The sequence below is a fragment of the Raphanus sativus genome, chromosome 9, assembly GCF_000801105.2.
Source record: "Raphanus sativus cultivar WK10039 chromosome 9, ASM80110v3, whole genome shotgun sequence".
NCBI classification, from domain to species: domain Eukaryota; kingdom Viridiplantae; phylum Streptophyta; class Magnoliopsida; order Brassicales; family Brassicaceae; genus Raphanus; species Raphanus sativus.
Window position 1 is genome coordinate 1,456,717 of NC_079519.1, and position 26,262 is coordinate 1,482,978.

At 35.5% G+C, this 26,262-nt stretch overlaps 5 protein-coding genes across 10 annotated transcripts; 4 read left to right on the forward strand and 1 right to left on the reverse strand.

Moving 5' to 3' along the window:
- The first annotated feature begins 8,928 nt into the window (after positions 1-8,928).
- Positions 8,929-10,840, forward strand: LOC108824065 (uncharacterized). The gene is made up of 3 exons (XM_056993622.1): positions 8,929-9,694; positions 10,327-10,419; positions 10,503-10,840. Exons 1-3 carry the CDS (start codon positions 9,062-9,064, stop codon positions 10,716-10,718), a joined length of 942 nt encoding a protein of 313 aa, XP_056849602.1. The 5' UTR covers positions 8,929-9,061; the 3' UTR covers positions 10,719-10,840.
- A 908-nt stretch (positions 10,841-11,748) lies between these two features.
- LOC108826584 (probable protein phosphatase 2C 17) lies at positions 11,749-12,915 on the reverse strand. Of its 2 annotated transcripts, XM_018599953.1 has the most exons (4): positions 12,880-12,915; positions 12,483-12,716; positions 12,126-12,411; positions 11,749-12,041 (listed from the first exon to the last, which is right to left on the reverse strand). In XM_018599953.1, exons 1-4 carry the CDS (start codon positions 12,913-12,915, stop codon positions 11,749-11,751), a joined length of 849 nt encoding a protein of 282 aa, XP_018455455.1. The 2 variants fall into 2 exon arrangements, with proteins under 2 accessions (XP_018455455.1, XP_018455456.1); XM_018599954.1 differs by lacking the exon at positions 12,880-12,915 and having other exon boundaries at positions 12,126-12,407; positions 12,461-12,710.
- Positions 12,916-14,155: 1,240 nt separating this feature from the next.
- LOC108823504 (multifunctional methyltransferase subunit TRM112 homolog B-like) lies at positions 14,156-15,042 on the forward strand. Of its 2 annotated transcripts, none has more exons than XM_018596728.2 (2): positions 14,156-14,599; positions 14,905-15,042. In XM_018596728.2, exon 1 carries the CDS (start codon positions 14,225-14,227, stop codon positions 14,591-14,593), a length of 369 nt encoding a protein of 122 aa, XP_018452230.1. In that variant the 5' UTR covers positions 14,156-14,224; the 3' UTR covers positions 14,594-14,599; positions 14,905-15,042. The 2 variants fall into 2 exon arrangements, with proteins under 2 accessions (XP_018452230.1, XP_018452229.1); XM_018596727.2 differs by having other exon boundaries at positions 14,899-15,033.
- Positions 15,043-15,298: 256 nt separating this feature from the next.
- LOC108827684 (synaptonemal complex protein 1-like) lies at positions 15,299-20,715 on the forward strand. Of its 2 annotated transcripts, none has more exons than XM_018601142.2 (18): positions 15,299-15,564; positions 15,673-15,722; positions 16,051-16,258; positions 16,349-16,474; positions 16,641-16,739; positions 17,194-17,870; positions 17,958-18,206; positions 18,288-18,416; positions 18,517-18,585; positions 18,652-18,762; positions 18,942-19,049; positions 19,128-19,238; positions 19,321-19,407; positions 19,522-19,617; positions 19,679-19,786; positions 19,860-19,943; positions 20,041-20,106; positions 20,363-20,715. In XM_018601142.2, the coding sequence occupies exons 1-18, from the start codon at positions 15,306-15,308 to the stop codon at positions 20,465-20,467; spliced, it is 2,742 nt and encodes a 913-aa protein (XP_018456644.2). In that variant the 5' UTR covers positions 15,299-15,305; the 3' UTR covers positions 20,468-20,715. The 2 variants fall into 2 exon arrangements, with proteins under 2 accessions (XP_018456644.2, XP_018456646.2); XM_018601144.2 differs by having other exon boundaries at positions 15,466-15,564; positions 15,673-15,804.
- Positions 20,716-21,172: 457 nt separating this feature from the next.
- LOC108828391 (tRNA(His) guanylyltransferase 1-like) lies at positions 21,173-24,035 on the forward strand. Of its 3 annotated transcripts, none has more exons than XM_056994555.1 (8): positions 21,173-21,752; positions 21,827-22,090; positions 22,159-22,277; positions 22,451-22,567; positions 22,784-22,917; positions 23,320-23,489; positions 23,560-23,664; positions 23,771-24,035. In XM_056994555.1, the coding sequence occupies exons 4-8, from the start codon at positions 22,565-22,567 to the stop codon at positions 23,863-23,865; spliced, it is 507 nt and encodes a 168-aa protein (XP_056850535.1). In that variant the 5' UTR covers positions 21,173-21,752; positions 21,827-22,090; positions 22,159-22,277; positions 22,451-22,564; the 3' UTR covers positions 23,866-24,035. The 3 variants fall into 3 exon arrangements, 2 of the variants coding, with proteins under 2 accessions (XP_056850535.1, XP_056850537.1); XM_056994557.1 differs by having other exon boundaries at positions 21,174-21,752; positions 23,320-23,451; positions 23,778-24,035; XR_008938820.1 differs by lacking the exons at positions 23,560-23,664; positions 23,771-24,035 and having other exon boundaries at positions 21,178-21,752; positions 23,330-23,541.
- Positions 24,036-26,262: the final 2,227 nt, after the last annotated feature.

Here is a 26,262-nt window from a genome sequence, read left to right on the forward strand (position 1 = left end):
ATAGATAGAATTTAATTTATGATCTAAATATTAACATTTTTATATTTATAGTTATGGATATGAATTTTTTACTCTTATTTTTTATAGTAGTTATGAAACAAAGTAATAATTTGTAAATACTATTTTTAATACGTTCTTGTTGATATACAAACTTTTCTCAAAATACTCGCTCAAATCAAACTATAAAAGTTTAATGTGAAAACAAAAGCTTTATTACAAAAACATTACTATTACTTTTACTTACCACGTGTTTTCATCTTAAACTTTTAAGAAGAAAAAAAACTTCATTATCTACTGGGCCCTCACTATTCTTTTCCTCTGGGTTTTCATGATTATTAATATGCTGTTAATACAAACTTTTCCTAAAATAACTATAAAACACATAGTAAAAAAACGATAAAACTGAAACTACAAAAGTTAATGTGAAAACAAAAGCTTTACGACAACTTAAAGACGTTTTCATCTTCTGCTTTTAAGAAGAAAAAAAACTTCCATTGTCTCTGGGCTTTCATAATTATTATCCCTGGACCGTCTTTCACGATGGGCTCTCACCAGTCATTCCCAATGCTTTCTTCGTTTCTTTGGAGGATGCAACTATCAAACGGGCTTCGGGTCAGCAGTTGGGCTTTCCTGGTTATCATCAACCTATAACAGCTACTTCTTCTTTAAGGAGCCGAAATGCCATCCTGCGGTGCGGTGTTGTTACTTCCTCCGATGGATCGCTCAAGACAATTATTAAAACTCTCAGGGTTAGTGTTTGATACTGGTTTCTTTAATTAAGGTTTTAACATGCAACATGTGACACATTTAACTATATGCAATCGAAGTTTCAAAAAAAAAACTTTGAGAAAAACACAAAAGGGAGAAATTTCGATATCATAGAGATCAATCAAAACTAAGTGAATACTAATGTAAAAAGTCCAAACGAACAGACTACCACTAACGAACAAATTGACTGGATATCATGATCCAGTTTTCACATCATGTAATTCAACTTAACTTTTCATAATCAATCATATAGCATCGAAATTCCCCTTTAAGGTTTGAAATATACAAATAAATGTGAAAACGAAAAGCTTACGAATATAACATTTTTTTTTTGAAGGATAAATATAACATTTATTTTAAAAAACAACTTTAAGAGAACCTTCCTTAAAGAGTAATTTTGATATTATGAATGATCAATTTAGAAATTAAACTAAATGAATACAATCGTGAAGACAAAAACAATCATATAATCACTCACCATCAACTGAACAATCAATTGATCGGATATATGGATCGAATAGTTTCACATCATGCATCTTAAAGTTTTCATAATCAATCAAACAATATACCAAAATTTCTCTTTAAAAAAGTTTGAAAACATAATTAAAAAAAAGAAGAGTTTTCTGTTAATTCAAAAAAGAAACAAAAGATGCTACTAGAAAGACAGTACCCTTCAAGTGTTTAGACTCTGATCTGATTCGGGGTGAGGAACTGAAGAGAGCGCAAAGGCATTTGTCTTGGTAATGAACCGAGGAGTGAGAGGGAAGCTTCGCATCGTTCTTAGAACTTCTTCGACGCATCGTGTTGCTCCGGGAGAGACGGCATGGAATCGTTGTCTCTTGCGATATAGATGAGCGGCGACACTAATCAATACTTCAATCTTTACTTCTTGTGATATGAATGACATCTTTGGTAAACTGTGGATGAAGATCATCTGAAAACAGTATTGAAAGAAAGAGAGAGAGACAGAACAAGATCGAGAAGGAAGTGTTGTCTTAGAGAGTATTACGTTCAAGCTTCCTTGGAGAAGAAAGAAGAAGAATGATGTAAAAATATCTCTTGTTTATTAAAATGAGCATTTACAAGTATATATATGTGAGCTGTACAATTGGATAATTAAACCAACGTATAAACTAAACCACTAAACCGATTCTACAAAACCGGATCTTCACTCTTCACACCAATAGGCCCCCTCAAGATGAGCTTCCAAAAATGTTATGAAGACTCATCTTGGACTTGAGATGGTTAAATTGGTGAGGAAACAAAGGTTTAGTCATGATATCAGCAACCTGATTAGAAGTTGAAACATGTAATATCTTTAGAATCCCTTTATCAAGCCGTTCTCGAACGAAATGGCAGTCATTTTCTATGTGCTTAGTCCGTTCATGGAAGACCGGATTTGTGGCAATATAGATGGCTGCAGTACTGTCAGAAAACAGAACAGGAGTATGAAGAAACGGGACCTTCAGATCGTGTACTAGCTTGATCAACCAGACCATTTCCTTGGAAGCAGCAGACAAAGCTCTGTATTCTGCTTCAGCAGATGAACAAGAGACTGTGTCCTGCTTAGTTGAGCGCCAAGATATCAAAGCATCACCAAGGAAGATGGAGATTCCAGTTGTCGAACGTCTGCTATCACGGCAAGAGTTCCAGTCTGCATCAGCGAATCCTTTCAACGTCAAATCATCAGAAGCTGAGTAGAACAGACCTTGACCTACAGTGCCTTTTATATACTGCAGAACTCTAGTGACAGCCTGAAGATGCGGAGTCCGGGGAGCAGAAGAGAACTGACACAATCTGTTCACTGCATAAGTAAGATCAGGGCGTGTGATAGTCAAATACATCAGTCGACCAACGAGACTCCGATACATAGCAGGGTCAGAGATGAGATCACCGTCCTTGAGTGACAAATGAAGATTAGGAATCATAGGAGTAGAGGTAGGTTTACAGCCTAACATGCCAGTAGAAGTGAGGAGTTCCAATGCATATTTGCGTTGGCAAATGGAAATTCCAGCACTTGAACGAGCAATCTCTAAACCCAAAAAATACTTCAAAGCGCCAAGATCTCTTAGTTTAAACTGTTGAGATAAGTCTCGAATAAGAGACTTGGACTTGAAATCATTTGTACTCGCCACAATGATATCGTCGACATAGACCAAAACTGCAAGAAAATGGCCATCATCACACGTTTTCACAAACAGAGTGTGATCACCAGTTCCTTGAACAAACCCCAATCTCACTAAAGCTGCAGAGAACTTTAAAAACCATTGTCGTGATGCTTGTTTTAACCCATATATAGATTTGTTGAGACGAAAAACAGCATCTTTAGACAAAGTAATACCCTTCCTCTCTGCATAACCATCCGGGATCTTCATATAAATTTCTTCATTCAAATCACCATTCAGAAAAGCATTCGAAATATCCAGTTGATGTAGAAACCATTTTCGAGAAGCAGCAACTTTCAACAAGAAACGAACAGTAGTTAACTTAGCAACAGGTGAGAAGGTTTCTGTGTAGTCTAAGCCCTCCTTCTGAGTGTATCCCTTAGCTACAACCCGAACCTTTCGTCGCTCAAGAGAACCATCTGCGTTAAACTTCAGTGAATAAAGGACTTTGCATCCAACTGCTTTCTTTCCAGCAGGTAATGTAGTAAGATCCCATGTCTGCGTATCTTCCATAGCACCAAACTCCTTATCCACTGCTTCACACCACTCCTTAGAGTCCTTTGCCTCAGAAAATGATTGAGGAATTGGGATCTTTGTAATGTTATTAATGAAAGATAAATGAGAGGGTGAGATTTTGGAATAAGAGATAGAAGATGAAATGGGATATTTGTGATCAGAATCCATCGTATAACAATGATAATCCTGTAGATGAACAGGTTGTTTACGTGGTCTAGAAGAAATTTGTGGTGGTAAGATAGAAGATGGAGAAATTTCTGATGATGGTGATGTATTTGTGTTACCTGAGGACAAAGTAGAAGTAGGTGTGAACAACTCTGATGCTTCATCGCTTGTAGAAGAAGTCATCGGAAAAATGTCTTCATGGAATATAACATTCCTAGAAACTGATACTCTGTTTGTCTCCATATCCATTATTTTGTAACCTTTGAAACCAGAGGGATAACCCAAGAACACACAAGCAGTCGATCTTGGTTGAAACTTATGTCTCTGTTTAAGAGAAGTAGTACTGTAACACAAGCAACCAAAACTTCTTAAACGATCATAAGTTGGTGTCTTACCAGTGAGCACTTCATGTGGAGTCTTGTTTTGCAAGAGAGGAGACGGTGTACGGTTGATGACGAAGACAGCACTCAGTACACAATCACCCCAGTAAGCAAGCGGAAGCTTCGACTGGAACATGAAGGCTCTGGCTACATTCAGGATATGCTGGTGTTTCCGTTCTACTACCGAGTTCTGTTCTGGCGTTTCAGGACAAGAATGGTAAGCCACGATGCCTTTATCCTGATAGAACGACTTGAAACTCAACTCAGGAGCATTATCAGAACGTACTGACTTGACCTTAACGTTGTACTGGTTTTCAACTTGGTTTACAAATGCAGGAAAGATCTTGATTACTTCATCTTTTGTACGCATTAAATATACCCAAGTAGCACGAGAATGATCATCCACTATTGTCAGAAAATACTTATAACCATCCACTGTTTCAACTGAGAAAGGCCCCCAAACATCAATATGCAAAAGCTCAAAGTTTGAATTACATATGTTGTTTGGAGAAGGAAAAGATAGTTTCTTCTGTTTTGCCAAATGACATATATGACAGAAAGCATTTCCTTTATTCTTGAGTCTTGTAGTCCCCAAAGCTTCAGAAATCAAATCCAATCTTGAATAAGATGCATGCCCAAGTCTGTTGTGCCAAGTCCCAATATCCACAACTGCATTAATCATCACAGGAGCGTCACTGACCTCGAGCACATACAGGTTTCCAACTCGTCTACCCTGACCAATCATCCGGACCTTGGAAACATCCTGTATTTCACAAGAAGACTGATCAAACATAACTCTGGAGCCAAGATCAGAGGTGAGGGAGCTTATACTGAGAAGATTCAAACGAAACTCTGGAATAAACAGAACATTGCGGAGAAGCACATGTTTATTTATCTGTATATTGCCCACGCCACTGATTCTGATTAAAGAACCATTGGGTAAGTTCACAGAGCTAGTTATGTTTGTATCTAAAGATACAAAAGATCCTTTATCATGTGACACATGATGTGTAGCTCCCGAGTCCAAAACCCAAGTATTAGTGTTCAAAGTATGTTGTGAAACAGAGAGAACACCAACAAAACAAAAGGTTGACTGGGAAAAAGTGATACCCGGATTGTCTGTATCATTTTGAGATGAGGAGGCTTCACCATGATTAGTCACTGGAGTGCTCTGAAGTTGAGAACTGAACAAGGCAATGAACTGCTGAAGTTGATCTTTAGTGAGATTGCCAATGAGGTTATCGAGAGGAGCAGGCTTCGCATCCGAAAGATTCACTTGAGGAGTTGTAGAAGATGATTTCTGAAACTTCTCAGGTGTCTTTCCTTTGGTGTTGTAACCAGGTGGAAAACCATGTTTCTTGTAACATCTCTCAGCAATATGACCCACTTTGTTACAGAAGGAGCAAATCGGTTTTCCTTTGTGAGCACCAGACTGTACATAACACACAGCTGAAGTATTCTGAGGCAAAGGAGAAGACTCAGAAACTTGAAAAGCAGCAGCAGGAAGAACCGATGAGAAACTCTTCTGACTATCATCCTGATCAAGGATGTTGTACACCTCTGTTAACGATGGTAACGTCTTCTTCATAATGATCTGACGACGGATAACCGCATATGATTCATTAAGCCCCGCCAGAAACTTGACAATCTTAGCTCGTTCCGCCTTTTGTTGGAGACGTTGAGCTTTCCCACACACGCAAGGATCATCAGGTTCCTCACAGTTTTCTAAGTTACTCCACAACGTTTTTAACTTAGTGAAATAATCAGAGAGCGAGAGGGAACCTTGACGCAAATCCTGTATCTCTTGTGTGAGGTTGTAAGTTCTGGGAAGGTTCGTCATATGGAATCTGCTATGCAGATCGTTCCAAACGTCAGTTGCATCATTCAAACGGAGTATACTCCGGTAGATCTGAGTGGAAACAGAGTTAAGAATCCACGATTTGACAAGGCTGTTGCAACGAGACCATACACGAAAATTTATATCAGATTCAATGGGACGAGGAAGAGATCCATCGATAAATCCAATCTTATTCTTCGCGTCTAAGGCTATCTTCATTGCAGCTTCCCAATCATCGAAGTTTGATCCATCAAGCTTGAGAGAGATGAGTATCAAACCTGGCTCTGATACCATATTACGTTCAAGCTTCCTTGGAGAAGAAGAAGAAGAATGATGTAAAAATATCTCTTGTTTATTAAAATGAGCATTTACAAGTATATATATGTGAGCTGTACAATTGGATAATTAAACCAACGTATAAACTAAACCACTAAACCGATTCTACAAAACCGGATCTTCACTCTTCACACCAATAGAGAGGAGGCTGCTATTGGTTTATATAGATGGTGTTGTGTTTTAATTAATGTTACAGTTAGTGTTTTTTTTTTTTTGTAGAGAATTTATTATCCAAAGGTAAGACCTTTCAAGTTCACTTCAACAAAGGTTTTATTTATTGGTGACGTGTTTTAATATTCTGATGACTTGAATCTCAACTGTGAGAATTGACAGATTGATTATGCAATTCCAAAATATTATGAGTTTCAAATAACAATTTAATGAAAAGGTAAGAATCGGGCCTGTAAGCCCATTAAGGCACGATAAATGGCCTGGGTTTTGATTAAGTAAGGAAAAAAATTAGTTTAACTTTTATTTGTCAATTTGTTGAATGAATAATTCTAGTTTTTTTGTCAATTTGAATGAAACACAGAACAATTCTAGTTTTATTTTAATTACTACTTTAATTTGTATACCTAATTTTTCTATAATTCATTTTGTATAACAAAATATTACATAATTATGCCTTACACTGTTTTTGAAATGATATATATTTAGTTATCTAATATTTATATTATAAAATATTATATATCTAAATTTGATAAAACACTATTTATTTAAATATAATATAAAAATTACTGATATAGAGCGTGTATTGCTGACACGAACCTAGTTTCTTTAAGAAAGAAAAATTATGATAAAAGAGAGTCTTCGATAAATAATATAGTATGATTAGTCGTTTTAATATCTCTTTCTTCGTCTTAATTCAACCATCTTGGATTCTCCCCGAATATGTTATAGTCAGCGGTTCATTGATTAACATAATCTCCTGAGAAATGTAGCATCTTTTTATCTAACATATATATTCCGTACAAATGAAAGATGTAGTCACGTTATTAATTACTTGACACATGCAAACCACATCGATATTAATGAAGTTAGCTACCAGCATATCTACCAATTTGGCTTTAGTGGGTTGTCGTCGTCACGTGTCACAAAAACTAATTAAAATAAGCTGAGCTAATACAACCATATTATTAGCATTGCTTGATGGAATTGTGGATGATGCTTGGAATGCTAGTACACAGAAGCGTGGTATAAGATGTATTTTCCGTCGTGATACAATGTGGAAGAAATAGGGTTCTTGACTCGTGAAAGATTATTCAGTTAGTTCTGCTTGATGAAACCTAGGCGTTAAAAGACGGTAACAAAAGAATGGATGAGTTTCATGTCATCTGCGATTCTCACTCCCTAATCAATCTTATTATCAACGGAAAGGAGAACATTGAGCTCTAGTTGTTATCAAAGCTTTAGGGCATCACCATCATAAAGTTATCACTTGGTTCTTAACATTAAAATAAAAGAAAAGAAAAGAAAAGAAAAGACAACGATAGTAAAATAAACTATAAAAATGAAAAACTACTTATGTCATATTAACTGAATGGCTAAACATATTCTATCTTTTAAAATAATTAAAATGAATAAAACACTGATTTTTAAAGAAACTCACACAGTTCTACTAGTGAAATCAATATGTTAGCAGATTCTATATCTATAGCTAATTGGAAACTCATTCAAAGTTTTAATACTCCCTCTGTTTTAATATGATACACACATTTAAATAAAATATATAATAAATGCATTATTTTAGTGATTATTTTTTCCATAAATCTAAACCAATAAAAATATAATAAGTATAGTTAAGTTTCCCTAAAATTTGAAATTAGTCATTATTAGTTAGTAAAATATGCATTGAAAATACATAATATATATTTTTGAAATATTCTTTTCGAAAACACTTAACATTACAAAATGGAGGGAATATACAATAAATGAGATATTCTTTGACAAAAGAAGAGGAAGCGAACATTTTTTTTTTTTGGTGAATAGAAGAAGCGAACATTATTATTCTCACGTTGTTCATTTTAAGAACGCGTAAGACAAACAAATAAATAATAAAAACGGTAATATTCTAGAAAATATATTTTCTTCTTGATAGATGTTAAGACTTTTTCATGATATGACGAAGAAAAGCTCTTATTCCAAATTTGACGAAACATTGTTTTTGGTTTTGTCTATTTCACAAGTTGTGAACTTATTGGGAGTCTTCAATTCCTGGTCGCCAGTCTATTAACTTATTTAATTGTTATTCGGATTTATAGAATTTAATTTCAAACCTACAAACTGTCACAACTTTATGTTCACATTTAAGATTACAACGTGCGCCTCGATTTCAGATGCAAATATTTTCATAAATTTCTGCCAATTTTTTGTAAATATATAAAAAGATTTGATTGTACAACCTAATATAGAGGCATATATTATGTACTGATTCTACACATATTCCTATTTATTGAAGATAGAATTCGAGAAGATAAATAAACAAACAGATTCTTGCAAAAACATTCATTTTCTTACTAATAATTAAATTAATAATTGGTATTCGAGAAGATAAATAAACAAACAGATTCTTGTAAAAACATTCATTTTCTTACTAATAATTAAAGTAATAATTGGTAATTTATTGATCAATGTTACATGCAAACTGCAAAACACAAACTAAAAAAACAAAACTGGCTTCAAGTGATGTGACTCCAGGTTTTAAAAAGAAAACATAATTCAATAGAAGCCTCCAGAGGTATAAATATTAATATAAATTCCCAACCAACACCAGAGAACCAATTTTACAAAAAAAAAAAAAAAACACCAGAGAACCAAACACAACACACACCACAATATATTCCAACTCAACTTTTTTAGAAGCTTCACATTATAAACTCTCTTTTCTTTTTGTAATGACAGGTTGCTTCAGCTTCTCTGAAATAATAGAACGGACTTACAAATCCGGTTTCAAAAGATCCGGTTTACGACCCGTAACCGTCGACTTGAAAGATGGAACCGTGGTCCATTTCTGGGTATCCAAGACCCGACCCGAATCCAAACCAAACCTCCTCCTCATCCACGGCCTCGGAGCTTCTGCCATCTGGCAATGGTACGACGTCGCACGACGTCTCTCTCCTCATTTCAACCTCTTCATCCCCGACCTCGTTTTCTTCGGCGGATCCTCCACGACCCGACCCGAAAGATCCGACGTTTTCCAGGCCCAGACGCTCATGCGGGCCTTAGAGGCCCAGTCCGTGAAACGTTTCAGCCTGGTCGGCCTCAGCTACGGCGGGTTCGTCGGCTATAGAATGGCGGCGATGTACGGAGACGCCGTGGAGAAGGTGGTGATATGCTGCGCCGCCGTGTGCGTGGAGGAGAAGGACATGAGAGAAGGCGTTTTCAGGGTGTCGGATCTTGAGGAAGCTGCCAAGATTCTTGTCCCGGAATCTGTGAAGAAGCTCCGGGAACTTATGGGTTACATCTTTTACAAGCCGGCGTTGGCGAGACTGGTTCCTCCTTGTCTGCTCCATGATTTCATCGAACATGTGAGCTACTTTCTTCTTTTAGCTTCTTCGTCCAATGATATTACTACATGTGTCTACCTGTCTTAATGCATTTTTTTTTGTCAACGTCTTAACGCATTTTAGCTTCATATAACAAAAATATACGATCAGAGGAAAAAAGTGAGAAAAAGACTTTTAAAATGATGAAAATCTAGCAAATGGGAAAAAATAGTTTTTAATAAATGGAAAAAGATATTTGAAAGATTCTGACTGTTTGTAGATAAGATATTAAATTGTCCACTTGACGTTCTAGAGAGACCTTGTCTAGCTGGATTTTTTCTCTATAATTTTAAAAACTCCGGTTTTTAATTTTATAAAATTTGTTAAAAAAATTCTTATAGATTATACACTTTTTTTTGTCAACTTATAGATTATAAACTTATATATTTAAGTATGATACATCCATGTTATTTACTAGATTTATAATGCAGTTATTCAGACCTCTATATCAACATTTGTTTGGTACTTCATTGTGGTACTTGTTTATGGCAGTTCTTTTGTAAAGTACTTGCTCTGCGCACAACAAGAACAAGTTACTCTTTTTGTTTTACCTTTTATATTTTACATGGAAAGTTTACTAATTTGTAAAAAAAAATGTAAATGAAACAAAACAGGCATTGACCAGAAATAATGTAAAAGAAAAGAGGGAGATGATCAAAGACATACCAAAAGATAGAATAGTCTCAGAGATTCCAAAGCTTACACAGGTTCATCTCTCTCCTCGATTTTCTCATTAATTAATCACTCTCACTAATCGTGTAATTAATAACTTTTTAATTATGGACTGCAGCCAACTTTGATAATATGGGGAGAGAACGATCAAGTGTTTCCACTGGAGATGGGGAAGAGACTTAAGAATCACTTAGGAGATAATGGGAAACTTGTTGTCATCGAGAGAACTGGTCACATATTTAATTTCGAGAAACCTAAAACTTATGTTAAACATCTCAAGTCTTTTCTTCTGCAGACTAAACAACAACAGCCTGTCTCTAATGGATCTGTTTGAGTCTTAAACCTCTGATTTGTTTTCGTATCTTGTAAGTATTATTAACGCATGTAGCTAGTGTTCTTTTTATAAATGTAGCTAATGTCTGTTCCTTAAATTAAACATTATCCGCTTATTAATTTTGAATTACGATATTAATTTAACCTTTTCTTAAATTTAATTAGTTGGACATAACAAAAAAATGTCCCTAGTGTGCTCATTTTCTGTCAAGATAAATAAAAATAATAATGTTCTATTTGTTATCTTCACTGTTCTGTTTTGTTTTTAAAATGAGATGATTGTAAATGTTGGAAGAAGAAGGTTGATGTACCAAAGATAAGGATAATAATTGCAGAGAAGAAGCTCTGCAAATAATAAAATCCCTCTCCTGATGGTGAATTGATATTTGCCTCCAGAACAAAGCTAACAAGAATGGATCTTGCTGCTGAAAGAAGAGGCATATCTTTCTTCCTTATACATACAAAACTCAGAATCTAATGAAAACTTTAGACGAGAACATAGAACCATTGACATTGGAGCATAAACACGTGTGATTGATTGTATATGGGGTATGCATAGCAATTGGTATATATATAGAGGTGGCTCTAGCTGCCTGCTTCGAAGCCCTAGTTTATGTAGGTTATAATACATACTGCTTTGATAAAAAAAAAAAAAAATACATACTGCTTTTTCTGAAAGCCTCATGGTCCTAGGTATGGCCTTTTATAAAAGCCCTGTTAAATGTAAGCCTACTGATATGATGATAGCCAATGCAATATGTATCATTATATGGAGGGAAATGTATACTGTACCAATGAAATTATGAAAACATAGTTTAACAAACAGATCAACTATTCATAATTCCAAGAATATAATTTCAATAGTAAAATTATTAATCAATATCTATTTTTTTATATATATAATCAATGTCAAGTGGTTGACATCTAGTATAATCCTCTATAACTCATATACTCTAGTATATAACGAAGAACCAAAACAAACTGAACCGGACTCAAACAAAAATCACATAAGCTGAACTTTTGGTTATAATCTATCTAAACCGAACAACAATGCAAGATATGTCATCTTTACTGTTTCTTTTCAATGCTTCAATAACTAGTTGTTTGGCCGCTTCCTTTGGATCTTTAAACTTCAAAGCTATGTCAACTGCTTTTTGGTTAGACATCACCTTTGAAATACCGTCACTAGACAAAATAAGAATCTCTGTGTGGCTATCAATTTCGACATCCTTAATATCAGGCTCTTTATTCATAAACGCTTTGAGGTCCTTATCACCAAAAGCACGAGACACAGCTAATATACCATTCACTCGAGCAACATCACCTGCTCAAACTCACAAACATGAGAATCACTATCACCATCACTATTGTTTAATAGCTATATATAATACTCAAATATAAGACTAACCTCGCCTGTTGGTTACAAATCCACCTTTACTCTCAATCATATTTCTTTCAGCATCATTATTTGGATCATGATCAACACTTATCTGTGTTGCTTTACCTCTACGAGACACAATGGCTCGTGAACCACCAACATTGGCTATCCACAGAACCTTCCCATTGACCAAAATAGCAGTCACTGCAGTGGAACCACCACTCCATAAATCCGAACTAGTATCAGACAAAATCGTTTGGTCTGTATTTTTATAAGCATTTGAAATCGTTCTTCGAGGATCAACCAAGAACTCTCCCTAGAAAATATTAACACATTATAACCAATCATAATAAACACAAGTAAACTACAATATTTTGTAGAACTTACATCTTTGAGGATGTTTGAGAAGAGATGTTTCTGTAAATATGTAGCTACTTGATCACCATTATGACCATCAAAGATTGCAAATAAACCCAGTTCATTGTCTTTGACGTTGATGAGTTTAGCAACATGATAATCCTCCATTGGATGCTTAGCTTTCCCCTTCATTAAACTATATCCAAACTTGATTTCTCCATCAGGTTTTCTTTTACCAGAATGAGATTTTTGTCCTAGCACAATCTAGCATTAAGATGACGTAATCAGACATAACATAATCATGTTCCATCAGTTTGTCCGTACAAAAAACATTCATATAAGCAAATATAAAATTCGAAAATAACATTCAAGGTAACCATTAATTATTAGTAAATAAAAAAATAGAGAAAGGAGTTTGCTTCTTTACTTGTGTATCAGAACGAGAGCAGCAGAACCCAGTCATCAAAAAACTAAAGAGAAAAAAGATAAAGTAGTCGAAGAGAGAAATGAATATAACCAAACTCTCTTTAATTTGCAACCGGAAGAGATGAAGAAGCCTTCACTCTTCTTCGTTAATGTCGTTTTCTTATTGATTCACTGGAAATATTCAATCTGGTTATTCTGTAAAACAAACTCATATGATATGGTTGTTTTATAACTCTTTTTGCATGCTTTTTGTTTTTGGAAAATTATATAAATATTTCCACAAAAGGAAGTATATAGTCTAATTCTTTTTCTTTTGATTTTATTTCCCATTTATTTTTGTATTGACAACTATGCAATAATTGCAGTTTGACAAATTAAGTTTGTGTTGTGTATCAAGTTATGACAAATTATAATGAGACACATGTGTAATTTAGATAAACAAATGGTTTGTACAATATATCTCTGTGGATTAGTTTTTTTGGCATTTATATGGATTAGTTTTTTACTATTTTTAGAGCATTGAAGAGATTTCAAAGCTCTCCACATCAAATGAGTAAGACTAAAAGAGTAGAACAACTGAAGTAAAAATGTTATTTTTGTTCTTTAAAACTATGATAGATGTCAAATTGTATACAGATTTATTTTAGTTTCTATTTAATTTTAATTACATAATAAAATAATACAAATCTTAAATTTCTAGATGTTCTTACTCTTTTGTGGTTTATTTCTAGCAGATTTGTTTCCTTTTTATCACATATATTATTTATTTTACCTTTCTGGAAAAGCTATTTTTATACAATATTTCTTGAGATCATATATATCTTTTTTTTGAACCACTATCATATACTCCATCTGTTCCATAATACTTGAAGTTTTAGGTTATGCACAATTATTAAGAAACTTGTTTTTTATTTTAAAAACTATGATTAAAATATAAATTTAAAACTATTTAACCAATTACAAAATAAACTATAGAATATCATTGGTTACACAATTTTTGATAAAGTAAAAAGTTATATTGAAAGATGAAAACATCATCTATTTTGAAACATCAAAACTTCCTAAAACTTCATCTATTATGAAACGGAGGGAGTATAAGTATATAACTATAAGTCATACACAATACAAAATTTCTGATCACTTTGATAGTAAGTTATGGACCTATATGGTAATGGATTTGGAAACCTTTACTGATTTTTTCATTTCTAGCTATGGGCCTTAAATGAATAAAGCCCATTTACACAACTAAATTCTAGCCAAACCATAGTCATCAGCCACCACAACACTTCGTCACCTCCGCCATCAACCGTCAGGACGCTTCGCCGCATAGAGAGAGGGTAAAAGAGATGAGGTTGATAGTGCACAACATGTTGACTTGCAACATCAAGGGAGTGGTTAACAAGTTCCCTCTGCGTATCGAAGCAGAGAAGGTGGTGATCAAGAAGGAGGTCGATTTCAACACTGATTTTCTCAGGCACATGCTGGCCAAGATCGAGTGGAAGGCTCTCGTGGACGGTGCGCGTTCCATGGGATATACCGAGCTTCCTGATCACGCACCGGAAGCAGAGGAATCATATTCATTCCTCAAGAAGTTTCACCACGCGTTGCTCGAGCTCCACCTCGAGGAAGGCTCGCTCGTCTGCCAAGAAACCGGTAGGAAGTTTCCAGTCGAGAAAGGAGTCCCAAACATGCTTCTCCACGAGGACGAAGTTTGAAAGCAGGTCAAAAACTTATCATTTCCTTGTGTTTATGTCTGAATGCTCTTGAAAATGTATGTCTTCATAAACTCGTAGACAAAGTAACTTACTGAGTGTTTTAGCTAAAGCACTGAACTTGTCTCACTACTTCAAAAAGGATAAGTAGCTACTTTGGAACCAATTTTAGTCATGTTATTATTGTCAAATGCTCTGTTTTAAAGAAAGACAGTGGGGCTTAGACTTATATGTCTCTCTAAACACAGAGACTTTCAAGTATATGAGAGAGTACTAATCGAAAAATGTATACTTTGAAACCATGGCAGCTACAGCTCCGGGCCAGAGAAGCTTCCGTGTATTCATGGTCCCACTTATCCTCATTACTCAACTGGAAGCTGTTCGTTTTCTACATTCACGATCAGATTCGTCTTTCCTCAAGCTCACATACAAGAACAGTGAGGCCTTACCGGTTTGCTTTCTCCAGTAACCGGTACAATGCAGAACAGGCTCGGAGTCTGAGGCAAACGAGGAGATGGAGTCGAAGAAGGAAGAGTAAACGCATTGTGGTTCAAGAAACAAGCCACCGGCGCTTGCTTTAAAAAGCTGCAGTGGATAGATCACTAGAGGTGGTTAACAAGAACTTAATTGAGTGGTTATTGGACCGGTCTGGGGCCGCTGGATGTATTTAAATTTTTTTATTGAACCGGTATGCTGACGTCAGCAAATCCGCGTAATGACTATAAATATCCCCGGACGGAACGTAAACTTCATTTTCTGTTACGATCTCACGAGAGAAACAGAGAGAGAAGAGAACGCGCGGGAAAAAAGCGATTTCGAAATGCAGAAGTTAGGGTTCCCAGCGATGAAGAGCTTGGATCAGATGCGATCTTCGATGGCTGCTGGATCGGGGAGGAATCTCTCCTTCTCCTCGCGTCAACAACCTCACGATTCCGTCTCGTCCGGAAACTTCTCGAATCTCAAATCTACGGCAGGTTCGCCTCTTGTTCGCCTTTGCTCTCGATTTGACGATTTCGCTCCGATCGTTTCTGTAATCGCGTTGTTTTGACTATTCGCGATGTCTCCGTTACTGTTGTTTGCAGAAAAACTGGTGAAGGAACAGGCATCGATGAAATCAGATCTCGAATTGGCGGTATTTCGAATCGCTATCTCGTTTTCTTCTTTACGTTCTGCGTCTTTACAAACTTTTAAAGTTTGATCGATGTGATTAAGAGGTATGTTACGTGGTGTTGCTACGATTGTGCGTTTGCTTGCCGTTATTGTTCGTAGTTTTGAATCGATATGAGCAGGAAGACGTAGTAGATCTCTCTTATCCGAGAGAGCATCTTACTTCGAGATTGATAGATTCGAGTTATTGTTATACATTGACAGAAATGCATCTGAACGGACTTTGATAGATATATTGCGAGAGAGATGTATTTGATTGGACTTTGATAGACGCTATTTGTATTTGAATCCAGAACTCTAAGCTGAGAAAGTCGATGGATCATATACTCGCTTTAGAGGAGAAACTGCAGAACGCTTTCAACGAGAATGCTAAGCTCAGGGTGATGCAAAAGGAGGATGAAAAGCTTTGGAGGGGGATGGAGTCCAAATTCTCTTCAACGAAGACTCTCTGTGATCAACTTACTGAGACTCTGCAACACTTGGCTTCCCAGGTTCAAGAAGGTAAAAAATAATAGATGCACATTGCGAGTTGAACTCTGGAAATTTCTTATTGGTGTGTTGCTTTATCTGTTTCCCAAATTGTCTCTACAGCTGAGAAGGATAAAGAGCTCTTTGAGTCCAAGTTCTCTAGTAGTGCGGAAGTAATAGACTCTTTAAAGGAGAATTTGCAAGACCTGTCTTCAAGATTGGGTGCTGCTGAAGAAAACATCAAAAGCCGTAAGTTTCTAGCTTGTTTCAGACATATCTTGTTGATTTGTTTCACGGGAAGAACTTTTGGTTTGAAAATGATTGAGTTGCTATATATGGTTTACCGAAATTTCTCCGTGGTTCTTTTTGTTGAAGATTTTTATACGTAGTAGTAACATTGAAGTCAAACATGTAGGGGAGAAGGAACTAGAGGAGCTCAAACTCGAGAAAGAACAGACAGAGAACTCTTATCTGAATGAACAGTGTAGAACCGCCAGTCTCTTAAAGGAGAAAGGTAAATTTCATATTCTATTAGCTTCACAAACCACAATGTCATTTCTCACATGCAGTATATCACATGTGTTAATCTGGTTTGATAGCTTAACCATGTACGTATGCTAAAAACTCAATGCTTGAAGTGTGTTCACTATTTAAATGGAGATAGGATACCGATTTCTTAGCTTGCATACAGGTTATTATATAAAGGAACGCACATTTTTGCAATGAAAGGTCTCGGTATGTATTGAATCTTAACTGCACCTCTCTTAGCGTGTTGTATACTTGTATATCAACTTGATCACCAGATTTTTTTCTAGATCACGGGATAAGAATTGTATTTAATGTTTCAATAAAGATATACACTACATACATGAAGCTAGAACTCTCTTCTCTTTTTTCCGGACATGCTACAGCTACATGATAGTATTAGTATTTGAATTAAAGCTTCTTGTCTTTTTTCTTTGTGGCAGATGCTACGATAATGAACTCTGAAGCAGTTATGGCTGAAGCAAAACTCAACATTAAAAATTTAAACCTCCAACTTGAGAAGGTGCGTGTCGAGTTAACATCAAAGGAAGATGAGGCCAAATACCTTGTTGGAGTCAAGGAGAAGCTTGAACGAGACAAGATGGATATTCAGCTGATTGCTGATAACCTATCTGCGAAACTGATTACCTCAGACGAGGAAGTCAAGAAGCTCGAGGGCTTTGTACACTCTTTGGCAACAGATTTGGCTGAATTGGACAAGAAGAACTTGACCTTCATGGAGAACTTTGATAAGCTAAATGGTTTATATGGCACTCACCTGATGTTGCTCCAGAAGGATAGAGATACTGCTTCTGATCGTGCTCGAAGATTGTATAATCAACTCCAAGGAGAGTTCTCCACTGTAACCCTCCAAAAAGAAGCTCTGCAGTCATCAGCCAACGAGTTATATGAACAAAAAGAGGAACTGAAGAAAGCTAAGGAGTCATTGGTTTCTCAACTAGCCGAGGAACGCTGCTCCGCAAAGCAGGCAATTGAAAAACTAGAGTCTGAAGCAAAATGTCTAGTTTCAACAAATACGGAGACAGAAGCAGTTCTATCGGAGCTGAAAGAGGAAATAGAAGCTTTGTTGGAGAAACTCAAGGCCTCTGAGAATAAAACGGTAGATATATCTTCCATATCTTTTTGCAGTCTCTATTTAATTATCAATGCATAGTTGCAATGCTTAATCTGTTCATGTAACTCGCAGGAAGAATTGTTGTTAAAGCTTTCAACATCGGAGACTGAAAGCAAAGAGAACTATGAGAAGCTGCAGGCTGATGCACAGAGAAAGGCTGAAGAAATGGAGATTTTGCAGAAGGAGAGCGATAGCAACCTGTTGCGTCTCGATTCATTGTCAAAAGAAGTGAGCCAGCTCCAAAGCGTTATTGAAGAGAAAGAGCTTCTTATCAATCAATGCAAGGAAAACGAGAAGAAGCTGGATCAGAAAACAACAGAGGTTTATGAATATGGATATTGGACAAGGATTTATGAGTATTATAGACCTTTTAGCACTCATCGAATATGAACTCCATTGCAGGACAAGGAGCTACTAGCAGCTGCTGAAACCAAGCTTCTAGACGCGAAGAAGCAATATGATCTGATGCTGGAAAATAAACAGTTGGAATTATCTAGGCACTTGAAGGAGTTGTCACAGAGGAATGACCAGGTATATCTGGTTCACTCTCTCCATATATATGCTTGAACAGTATGCAGAGGATTTACTTACAGCCCTTAATTGACGTATATGCTTCTCTTGATGCTTTTAGGCGATTAATGAAATCCGGAGGAAATATGATGAGGAGAAGCAGGAGATTATTAAAGCTGAAAAGGAAAAGGTATCTGCTGACATATTTTATAATTGCAATCCACCGAGCAATTATTTATCATGGTTCTGCTTTCAGGCTGAGAAGGTTATCAAAGAGTTATCCACTAAATATGATAAAGAAGTTTCTGACTGTAAAGCCGGATCAAAGCACCAATTGCTGACCATTCAAGAGGATCATGCTTCTCTGGTATAGTAATCTTCACTTTCTGAACATCAACGAGCATGAATAAGCTTATACATGTGTTTAGTAGCGGAAGATGCAGATACGAGAACCAAAATCCATTTTCCCTGGCCTTTCTGTTTGTTAATTTATAGTGAGCATGTTTTCAAATACCAGGCAGTCTGATAAAGCTTCATATTCTGCAGATACTCACTATCCGGGAGGAACATGAGAACAGGGAGTTCAATCTCAAAGCTAAGCACGATGAGGAACTGAGACAAGCTCAGATTCAGGCCGAAACTGAATTGAAAGAGGTACCAACTGACACAATTTGATAGTTTTACAGGAATATGGAGACTCTGGTATTCAATTGGTTTAATTCTATCATGCAGAGGATAACAACAATCAGGAACGAGCATGATGTTCAACTGAAAGCATTTAAGTGTCAGTACGAAGATGATTGCAAGAAGCTGCAAGACGAATTAGACCTTCAGAGATCAAAAGTATAGTGTTTATCAAGATCCACTACAGGATAGCATGTGTTATAGGTTAAAACCTACTGACATAAATGAGTTACCGTTGCAGGAAGAGAGGCAAAGAGCTTTGTTGCAAATGCAGTGGAGGGTTATGAGTGACAAAGCTCCAGAAGAGCAAGAAGTGAGCTCTAGGAAGGTTAGACCAGAAATCATTTTGATCCACTGAAATATATAATACTTTAGTTTATACTGCCTTTTAAGGAAATAGAAACATAATACTGATTTCGAGTACTCAATCATCATCTTACAGGAATACTCTGTCTCGTCTGTGAAAGTGAGAGGTTCTCGTCCTCCTGCTAGCAGGAGAAGCCAGCATGCCGCAGTGATGCTTGATGAAGATGAACAGGTAGGAGATATAAAACACCATGTTCTTTTGTCTAAAGGCCTCTCACATGGGTGAAATGCAGGATTCTCCTTTTGTGAAGGAAGCAGAAACAACTGTGCCGAAGATGCTAAAGAAAGTTGAAATTGCAAATGCAAGAAGCATAATGAGCAGTCAAAAGCAACATAGCAAGGTAAAAACAGTGATGACTACATTTAACATCAGCTCCAAATCTCATCATCTGTTTTTGTGATTCAACTTGGCAGGTGACTCGTAGTGAATATGAAGCTGAAGCGAAGGACTCGAGGACCGCTAAGCGAAGGAAAACAAAAGGCACAGTCGTGTTTGAGGTAACACCTATTCTGCGCGGCCAGTAAACTCTTTGGTTTGGTTCATCTCAGATATATACTTTTCTGAGTTTGGGATTCACCTTTGTAATGGCTACAGGAGCCACAGAGGCGATTGACTCGGTTTACTTCACCCAAAACTAAGACCCCAAGAAGCATCGCTAAGGTAAAGAGAGATCCCAAAAGCTTGCTAAATAATTTGGAATTTATAAATCCCACCCAAAGTAAACTAGTGCTGAAGCAGGGTTGGTTAACCTATCACTCACGTAAATTAGCTCCTGCTTTATCTTGACTCTGCCCTTTCTATTCTAGAAAAAAATGTTTCAAGAGTTGAGTAAATGTTAAAAGTCTTAGGTTTTGTGTACAGTGAGACATTTTTGCCAGTTTTGAGGGTTTATTAACGCAATGACTATGTCTTGCAGGTGGCAGCCATAAGTAGCCATCCACCAAGATCAGCAAACATTGGAGATCTGTTTTCAGAAGGCTCACTCAACCCCTACGCTGATGATCCATATGCATTTGACTGAGTTGAATCTCTTAAGCAAACAAAGCTCTCGCCTCCCTCCCTCTTAAGCTCTTCTTTTGCTACAGTATTACTACGAAGAAGATAAATAAATGTTGATCCTCTCACTCATTGTACAGACAAACGTGTGTTACCTATTTTGGATCAACTTTCTCATTTGTTAATTGGGGGTTGGGTGTGTGTAAGATTGTCGAAGAACTTGTTTGTTACCGAAATACAAAAATAAAAACCATATCATTGATAGTTTTACTCTTTTACGGTTCCAAAAACAAACGCAGCTGAACTTTTTTTGAATTTTACGAGTTCACATAGTAACAAAAATAAGCGATGGTGGCCGTCTGATCGCTTAGGACATCTCACATGAAGTCTAATACTAAAATATTTGGGCCTTTTCTAAAGCACATATTTAAAATACCATTCGTTTGAACAAAAAAAAAAAAAATACCCATTCACATTTTTGCACGAATAATTAAAAAAAAACAAGCCTTCTATTACTGCCAACAAATAAAAGGATAACTATAAATATCAATATATACAATACTAAAAGGCTAATATAAGCCATAGAGAAACTGTCCACGTCAGCAGATTAAATCGGCCAATAGGAGAAGAGTTTTCGTCCACGTCAGATCCGTCATTTAACTCTGCTGGGCTTCAATCAAAATTCATGTCTGGGCTTTGTCAAACATAACCCGACCCCGTGAACCCATCTCACTGCTTATGTCACTTTCTCTTTTCCGCGAAGAAACAAATCCTAATTTGCAAAGTCTGTCGATTGGTTTCTTCTTCATCTTCTTCTTTCCTCCGTTTACGAATCTGTTCCAGGAGCAATCAATTCCTTCCCCACTCCTCTTCACTTTTTAATCCCTCTTTAATCCCATTAATGGGTACTTTTGGCTTTCTCCCTCTAGACTGGCTTCATGCTCAGGATGATGTTCTTCCTCGCAGTTTCTTCTCCCCTGGCAGCGACACTGGCCGTCCAGAGATTCTCAAGGACTTGGCTAGCGAGAGTGTGAATGGATCATCATCTGATCGTAATCCTGTCAGTGTTGCTGGATTTGGGTCTTCTTTAATATTCACTGTTTTTTTTTTCTTTTTCCAGAACCAAAAACTATATGAAAATTTGTTTTTATGTTTTTTTTTCTAAGTCACTTTGATCTGTTTTCTTGAAAAGGTTTATGTCTTTGAACTCTCCTCTGATTCGTGCCTATGGTGGACTTCGGTTTGATCCCAACGGAGAAGTTGGTGTTGAGTGGGAACAATTTGGCGCCTTTTACTTTACAGTGCCACAGGTATGAGAGTTTTCGTTTCGTTTTCAAGAGAGTTTTGTAACTATTATGACTGCGTTTGATTGGTTCATTCATAGGTGGAGTTTGTTGAGTTTGGGTGAAACTCAAAGCTGGCTGCAACTGTTGCTTGGGAGGATGAGCTCTCATGGACGCTGCAAAACGCCATTGAATCACTTGAGGAGATTATGCTTCAGGTTTCTTCTCTAATAGTGAGATTAAGGAGAGAATCACTAGGAGTTTCTGTTGTTAGCAAGAACCATGTTCCTAGTGAAGGAGACTATCACCCTTCTGTAGATACTGCTCTGGAGATTATTAAAGCAGAAGATTCACCACTAAGCAAGGTAACTTAGTTAATACACCATGTCTTCTTTCTTTCATGAACCTGATGGTTTTGGTTTCTGGGAATCAGGTTGTACTTGCACGCAGCAGCAGAATCATTACGGAACGTTACTTATTCTAGCTACGAGAGAGGGTAATAAATTCAGGAACTTGATGAATTAAAAGCCCTATGTCGGAGGGAAAGTGAATGTTAGTCTTCTCCCTTTTTAATATTGATCTTTGGTTTAAGTTTTCATCTTTGTTGGTTTCAAAAGATATAAATGAATTTGTTTTAATTACTGTTTTTTTTTTCTTTTGTTTTGTTCTGTGTGTGTGGCTAAAGCTATTGATTGAGTCTGAGTTTAGCTCTGAAACGACTATAGGGAAAAGAAAGTGACAGAGGACAATGAAATAGCCTGGATACAGTCTCAAGCAGTGGTTCTCGACCTAAAGGTTCAGAATGCAGAGCAGGAGTTACTGGCAACTGTGGCTGCACCATGGTAATATTTTAAGCAAATCCATATATTCTAAGTTCACTAACTAATCTTGTGTTGTTGGCTCGTGGGTTTCATAGTATAAAGTGAAAGATGATTGCTTTATGTCTGGGCTAACTAGATTAGTTAGTGAACTTGCTTTCTCCGTTGTATTTGAAACTTTCTAAAGGACTGTTGAAGAACCTCTTAAAGCTCATACTAAGATGGTTTACTTTGGTTTAGTCTTTTCTTCTGATTAAAACGTGGATAAGTATGGCGAATAGCAAGTACGAGTATGTCAAGTCGTTTGAACTTGAAGATGAAGTTATGTTTCCTAACTTGATCGTTGTCCGGATCAATGGTCGTGATTTTTCTAGGTAAAGTTCTCACCTTTTATTCTATAGAATATCAATGCTGATAAGGCTTGCCGCTTTTACATTAGTATTGGTTTTGGGTTCTGTTCATGAGGGAACTCATGTCTAAAGACAGTGTCTTTGATGGATTTTGAACATGATTGCAAAAAAAAATTACTTCCATTTTTGTGGCTTCATTAGTTTTCTCTAATAAAATGTTTAAAGACAGTGTCTTTACGCATGACTGCAAAAAGTACTTGCATTTGTTGAACTTGAACTTTGAATAAATCTATAGTGGTTTAAAATGTCTAAAGACAGTGTCTTCACATTGTTCATGGAACTTGAACTTTGAATAAGGATTTTATTTATTTTTATTTGTCGAGAATGTTCAATTTCACTTTTTCTTACCTTCTTAAACCACTATAGATTTTCTCAGGTTTATGAGTTTGAGAAGCCTAATGATGAAGCAGCCCTCAATCTGATGTATTCATGTTCTTCTGCCATTTTGGAAGAGTATCTTGATATCATCTTTGCATACGGATCCAGTGATGAATACAAGTTCCAATTTTCCACTTTGTTTCCTTTATTTGTCTTAGGTTTCTATACTCTCACTCCCATTCATATGTATATATCACCTTTTAATTGTTTTCTCTGTATCTTTCATAGCTTTGTATTCAAGAAAACGTCAAGATTCTACCAGAGACGAGCTAGGTACATGCGAATACAACTTAGAAGGAAGGACTCTGGCTATAACAGTTACGAAAGTTTCAGGTATAACAGTTGCGAAGGTTGTCTCTCCTTCAGTCCTGCAACCTTTGACATCCCCAGTTGGAATCCCACTTGCCACCAGTTCTGAAGTGCCTCTATTTTCTGCAAGTGATTAGGGTGCATACTCCAGAGACTGGAGATTTAGATGTTGAAGAAAACGCCAGCACACGTAATTGTGACGAAGCACAGAGGAAAACATGCTAAACTTGAGTAATAGAGCATTAACCACTCATTTTATAGATTGCACTCATGCGTAGGAGTACAACTTATCTTTTCAATTTGCAAGCAGATGAGTTTATTTATCTACAAATTTTATATGATTTATAAATTATTAAAAATGTACATTTATATAGTTATAAACATGAAGCCAGTCATTTTAAATTGGTTTATAAAATTTTAAAACTCTTAAAATGATTTTTTAAACCTTTATTAAATATATATATAGACTTTTACAAATAATTTAAAGACATCTAGCAAATGATTTTATAAATACACTGAGCTGCTATTTCTTTGTATTTATTGATATCTAGACATAATTGTTTTTCTTACAAATACCTATTTTAAAAATATTTATTATTTATATTCTTAAAAAATTAAATTAAACATCAAATTATTTGTATATGACAAAAATATTTAGTTGACAAAAAGATAAAGTTTTTATCTAACTATATATATATATTCTATTATTGTGTTGAAATTTTAAAAACACTTACATATTTAAATATCTTACAATATATATTATACAAATATTTTTCGTTTGACTGTATTTAATTAAAATGTTTCATATCTTAATTCTAAAAAATAATTATAATAGAAAATAGTATTTTCAAATAATAATACAATATATATATATAAGAATTATCTTACTTTTCTAAAATATGTTTTGAAAATCTATTTTACCAATTATAATCAATTATCTAATATAACAGATAAATATAATATTACTGGTATGATATTCATTTTTAATTATATAATGATTTATATAAATTTTTTATTAAATGTAATATTAACCACGTTAAAAGTTTAACGTGAAAATCCGAATATGAAAATCATTTCACAAATAGTAATAGATCAGTTTTTAAGTAGTTCATAGCTTCGTGACAGAAAAAAATAGTTCATAGCTAATCCCAAAAGATTATATATTATCGGTAAAACAGTGATTTGTGTATCTAAAAAAGCATAGGACTGATTTCTTACATAGCTAATCCCAAAATATTATATATTACTTAGAAAACAGTGATTTGTGTATCGAAAAAAATATAGAACTGATTCCTTACTTTTAATTTTAATCTACAAACTCATGATATTTATTGTTCAAAAATTCAAATAAATTATCCGCGCGTAGAGGAGCGATTGAGCATTGTTCACGTGTTAAAATAAAATAAAAATAAAGTTTTTTTCAAATAGATATAGTACTAACTAATTCATTGTTTATAATTTAAAAAAAACCGTTAAATATATATATAGAACTATTAATTTTAAAAAATATTTCATTATATTCTTAAATATATCGTTAGTATTTTTTGAACAGAGTATAGAAATATCTTGAGATAGCCTTCCATCTTATATTTCACAAACAAATACTCCCTCCGTTTTATAATATAAGATGTTTTGCTTGAATGCACAATAATTAAGAAACTTGCTTTTTAGAATATAATATCATTAAATACTATAAAATAAATATAAATTATCCAATCATAAATAATGTAGTAAACTACTATTGGATAACCAATTTTCAATAAAGTTAAAGTACTTTAAAAGTATCAAAACATCTTATATTTTGAAACATCAAAAAAGTTATAAAACATGTTATATTGTGGAACCGAGCACTACAAGAAAACAGCATTTTGGCGAGGAAAGTTAACGAGGAAATATAATCCTCGTAAATGTACGAGGAACTTACGAGGAATTTACAACGAAAGAAATAAACCTCGTTATTTTCTCGTAAACTAACGAAGATAACATTTCGTCGTAAAGCCCACGTAACTTTACGTGGTCTTTACGAGGAAATACATTTTCCTCGTCAAAACCACGTAAAGCTTGCATTATCTTTACGAGGAAAACTGGAAATATAATTTCCTCGTTAAATCAACGTAAATTTACGTCACCTTTACGAGGAAATGATATACGTGAACTTAACGAAGAATTTTAAAGCACGTTTTTTTTTGCTACCTACCTTTTCCTCGCAAATTCATCGCAAAACTTCAACTACCAGATTCGAAAATTTTCTATAAATATGGAAGTTTCAACATCATTTTAAACACACCAACAAGAAAAAAAAAGAAAAACGTGAAAGGAAAAAAATGTCAGGCTCTGGGAATGTCTACGAGTTGCGGAGGTGGATGTATATGCATAGAGATGCTAACGGGAGAGTGACGAAAGAATACATTGCGGGACTGGAGACATTTATGCATCAAGCAGATTCCACACCGCTCGCCCTAGAAAGCGGTAAGATGTTCTGTCCATGTCGGAAATGCAACAATTCGAAATTGGCAAATCGTGAAAATGTTTGGAAGCATTTAATAAATAGAGGTTTCACGCCAAATTACTATATCTGGTTTCAACATGGAGAAGGTTATAATAATTATGATCAGAATGAAG

What these genes read in the sequence shown, in the direction of transcription:
- LOC108827684 (XM_018601142.2), top strand. Translation starts at nt 15,306, where the DNA reads ATGACTATAAATATCCCCGGACGGAACGTAAACTTCATTTTCTGTTAC. An exon ending in TGTCACAGAGGAATGACCAG is followed by an intron (nt 18,417 to 18,516) that starts GTATATCTGGTT and finishes TGATGCTTTTAG; the next exon opens with GCGATTAATGAAATCCGGAG. An exon ending in TTAAAGCTGAAAAGGAAAAG is followed by an intron (nt 18,586 to 18,651) that starts GTATCTGCTGAC and finishes TTCTGCTTTCAG; the next exon opens with GCTGAGAAGGTTATCAAAGA.
- LOC108826584 (XM_018599953.1), bottom strand. Translation starts at nt 12,915, where the DNA reads ATGACTGGGTTCTGCTGCTCTCGTTCTGATACACAA. An exon ending in GCTCTCGTTCTGATACACAA is followed by an intron (nt 12,717 to 12,879) that starts GTAAAGAAGCAA and finishes TCTTAATGCTAG; the next exon opens with ATTGTGCTAGGACAAAAATC. An exon ending in TCTCAAACATCCTCAAAGAT is followed by an intron (nt 12,412 to 12,482) that starts GTAAGTTCTACA and finishes AATATTTTCTAG; the next exon opens with GGAGAGTTCTTGGTTGATCC.
- LOC108828391 (XM_056994555.1), top strand. An exon ending in GTTTCCTTTATTTGTCTTAG is followed by an intron (nt 23,490 to 23,559) that starts GTTTCTATACTC and finishes TATCTTTCATAG; the next exon opens with CTTTGTATTCAAGAAAACGT. An exon ending in AACAGTTACGAAAGTTTCAG is followed by an intron (nt 23,665 to 23,770) that starts GTATAACAGTTG and finishes ATTTTCTGCAAG; the next exon opens with TGATTAGGGTGCATACTCCA.
- LOC108824065 (XM_056993622.1), top strand. Translation starts at nt 9,062, where the DNA reads ATGACAGGTTGCTTCAGCTTCTCTGAAATAATAGAACGGACTTACAAA. An exon ending in TCCATGATTTCATCGAACAT is followed by an intron (nt 9,695 to 10,326) that starts GTGAGCTACTTT and finishes GAAACAAAACAG; the next exon opens with GCATTGACCAGAAATAATGT. An exon ending in AGATTCCAAAGCTTACACAG is followed by an intron (nt 10,420 to 10,502) that starts GTTCATCTCTCT and finishes TATGGACTGCAG; the next exon opens with CCAACTTTGATAATATGGGG.
- LOC108823504 (XM_018596728.2), top strand. Translation starts at nt 14,225, where the DNA reads ATGAGGTTGATAGTGCACAACATGTTGACTTGCAACATCAAGGGAGTG.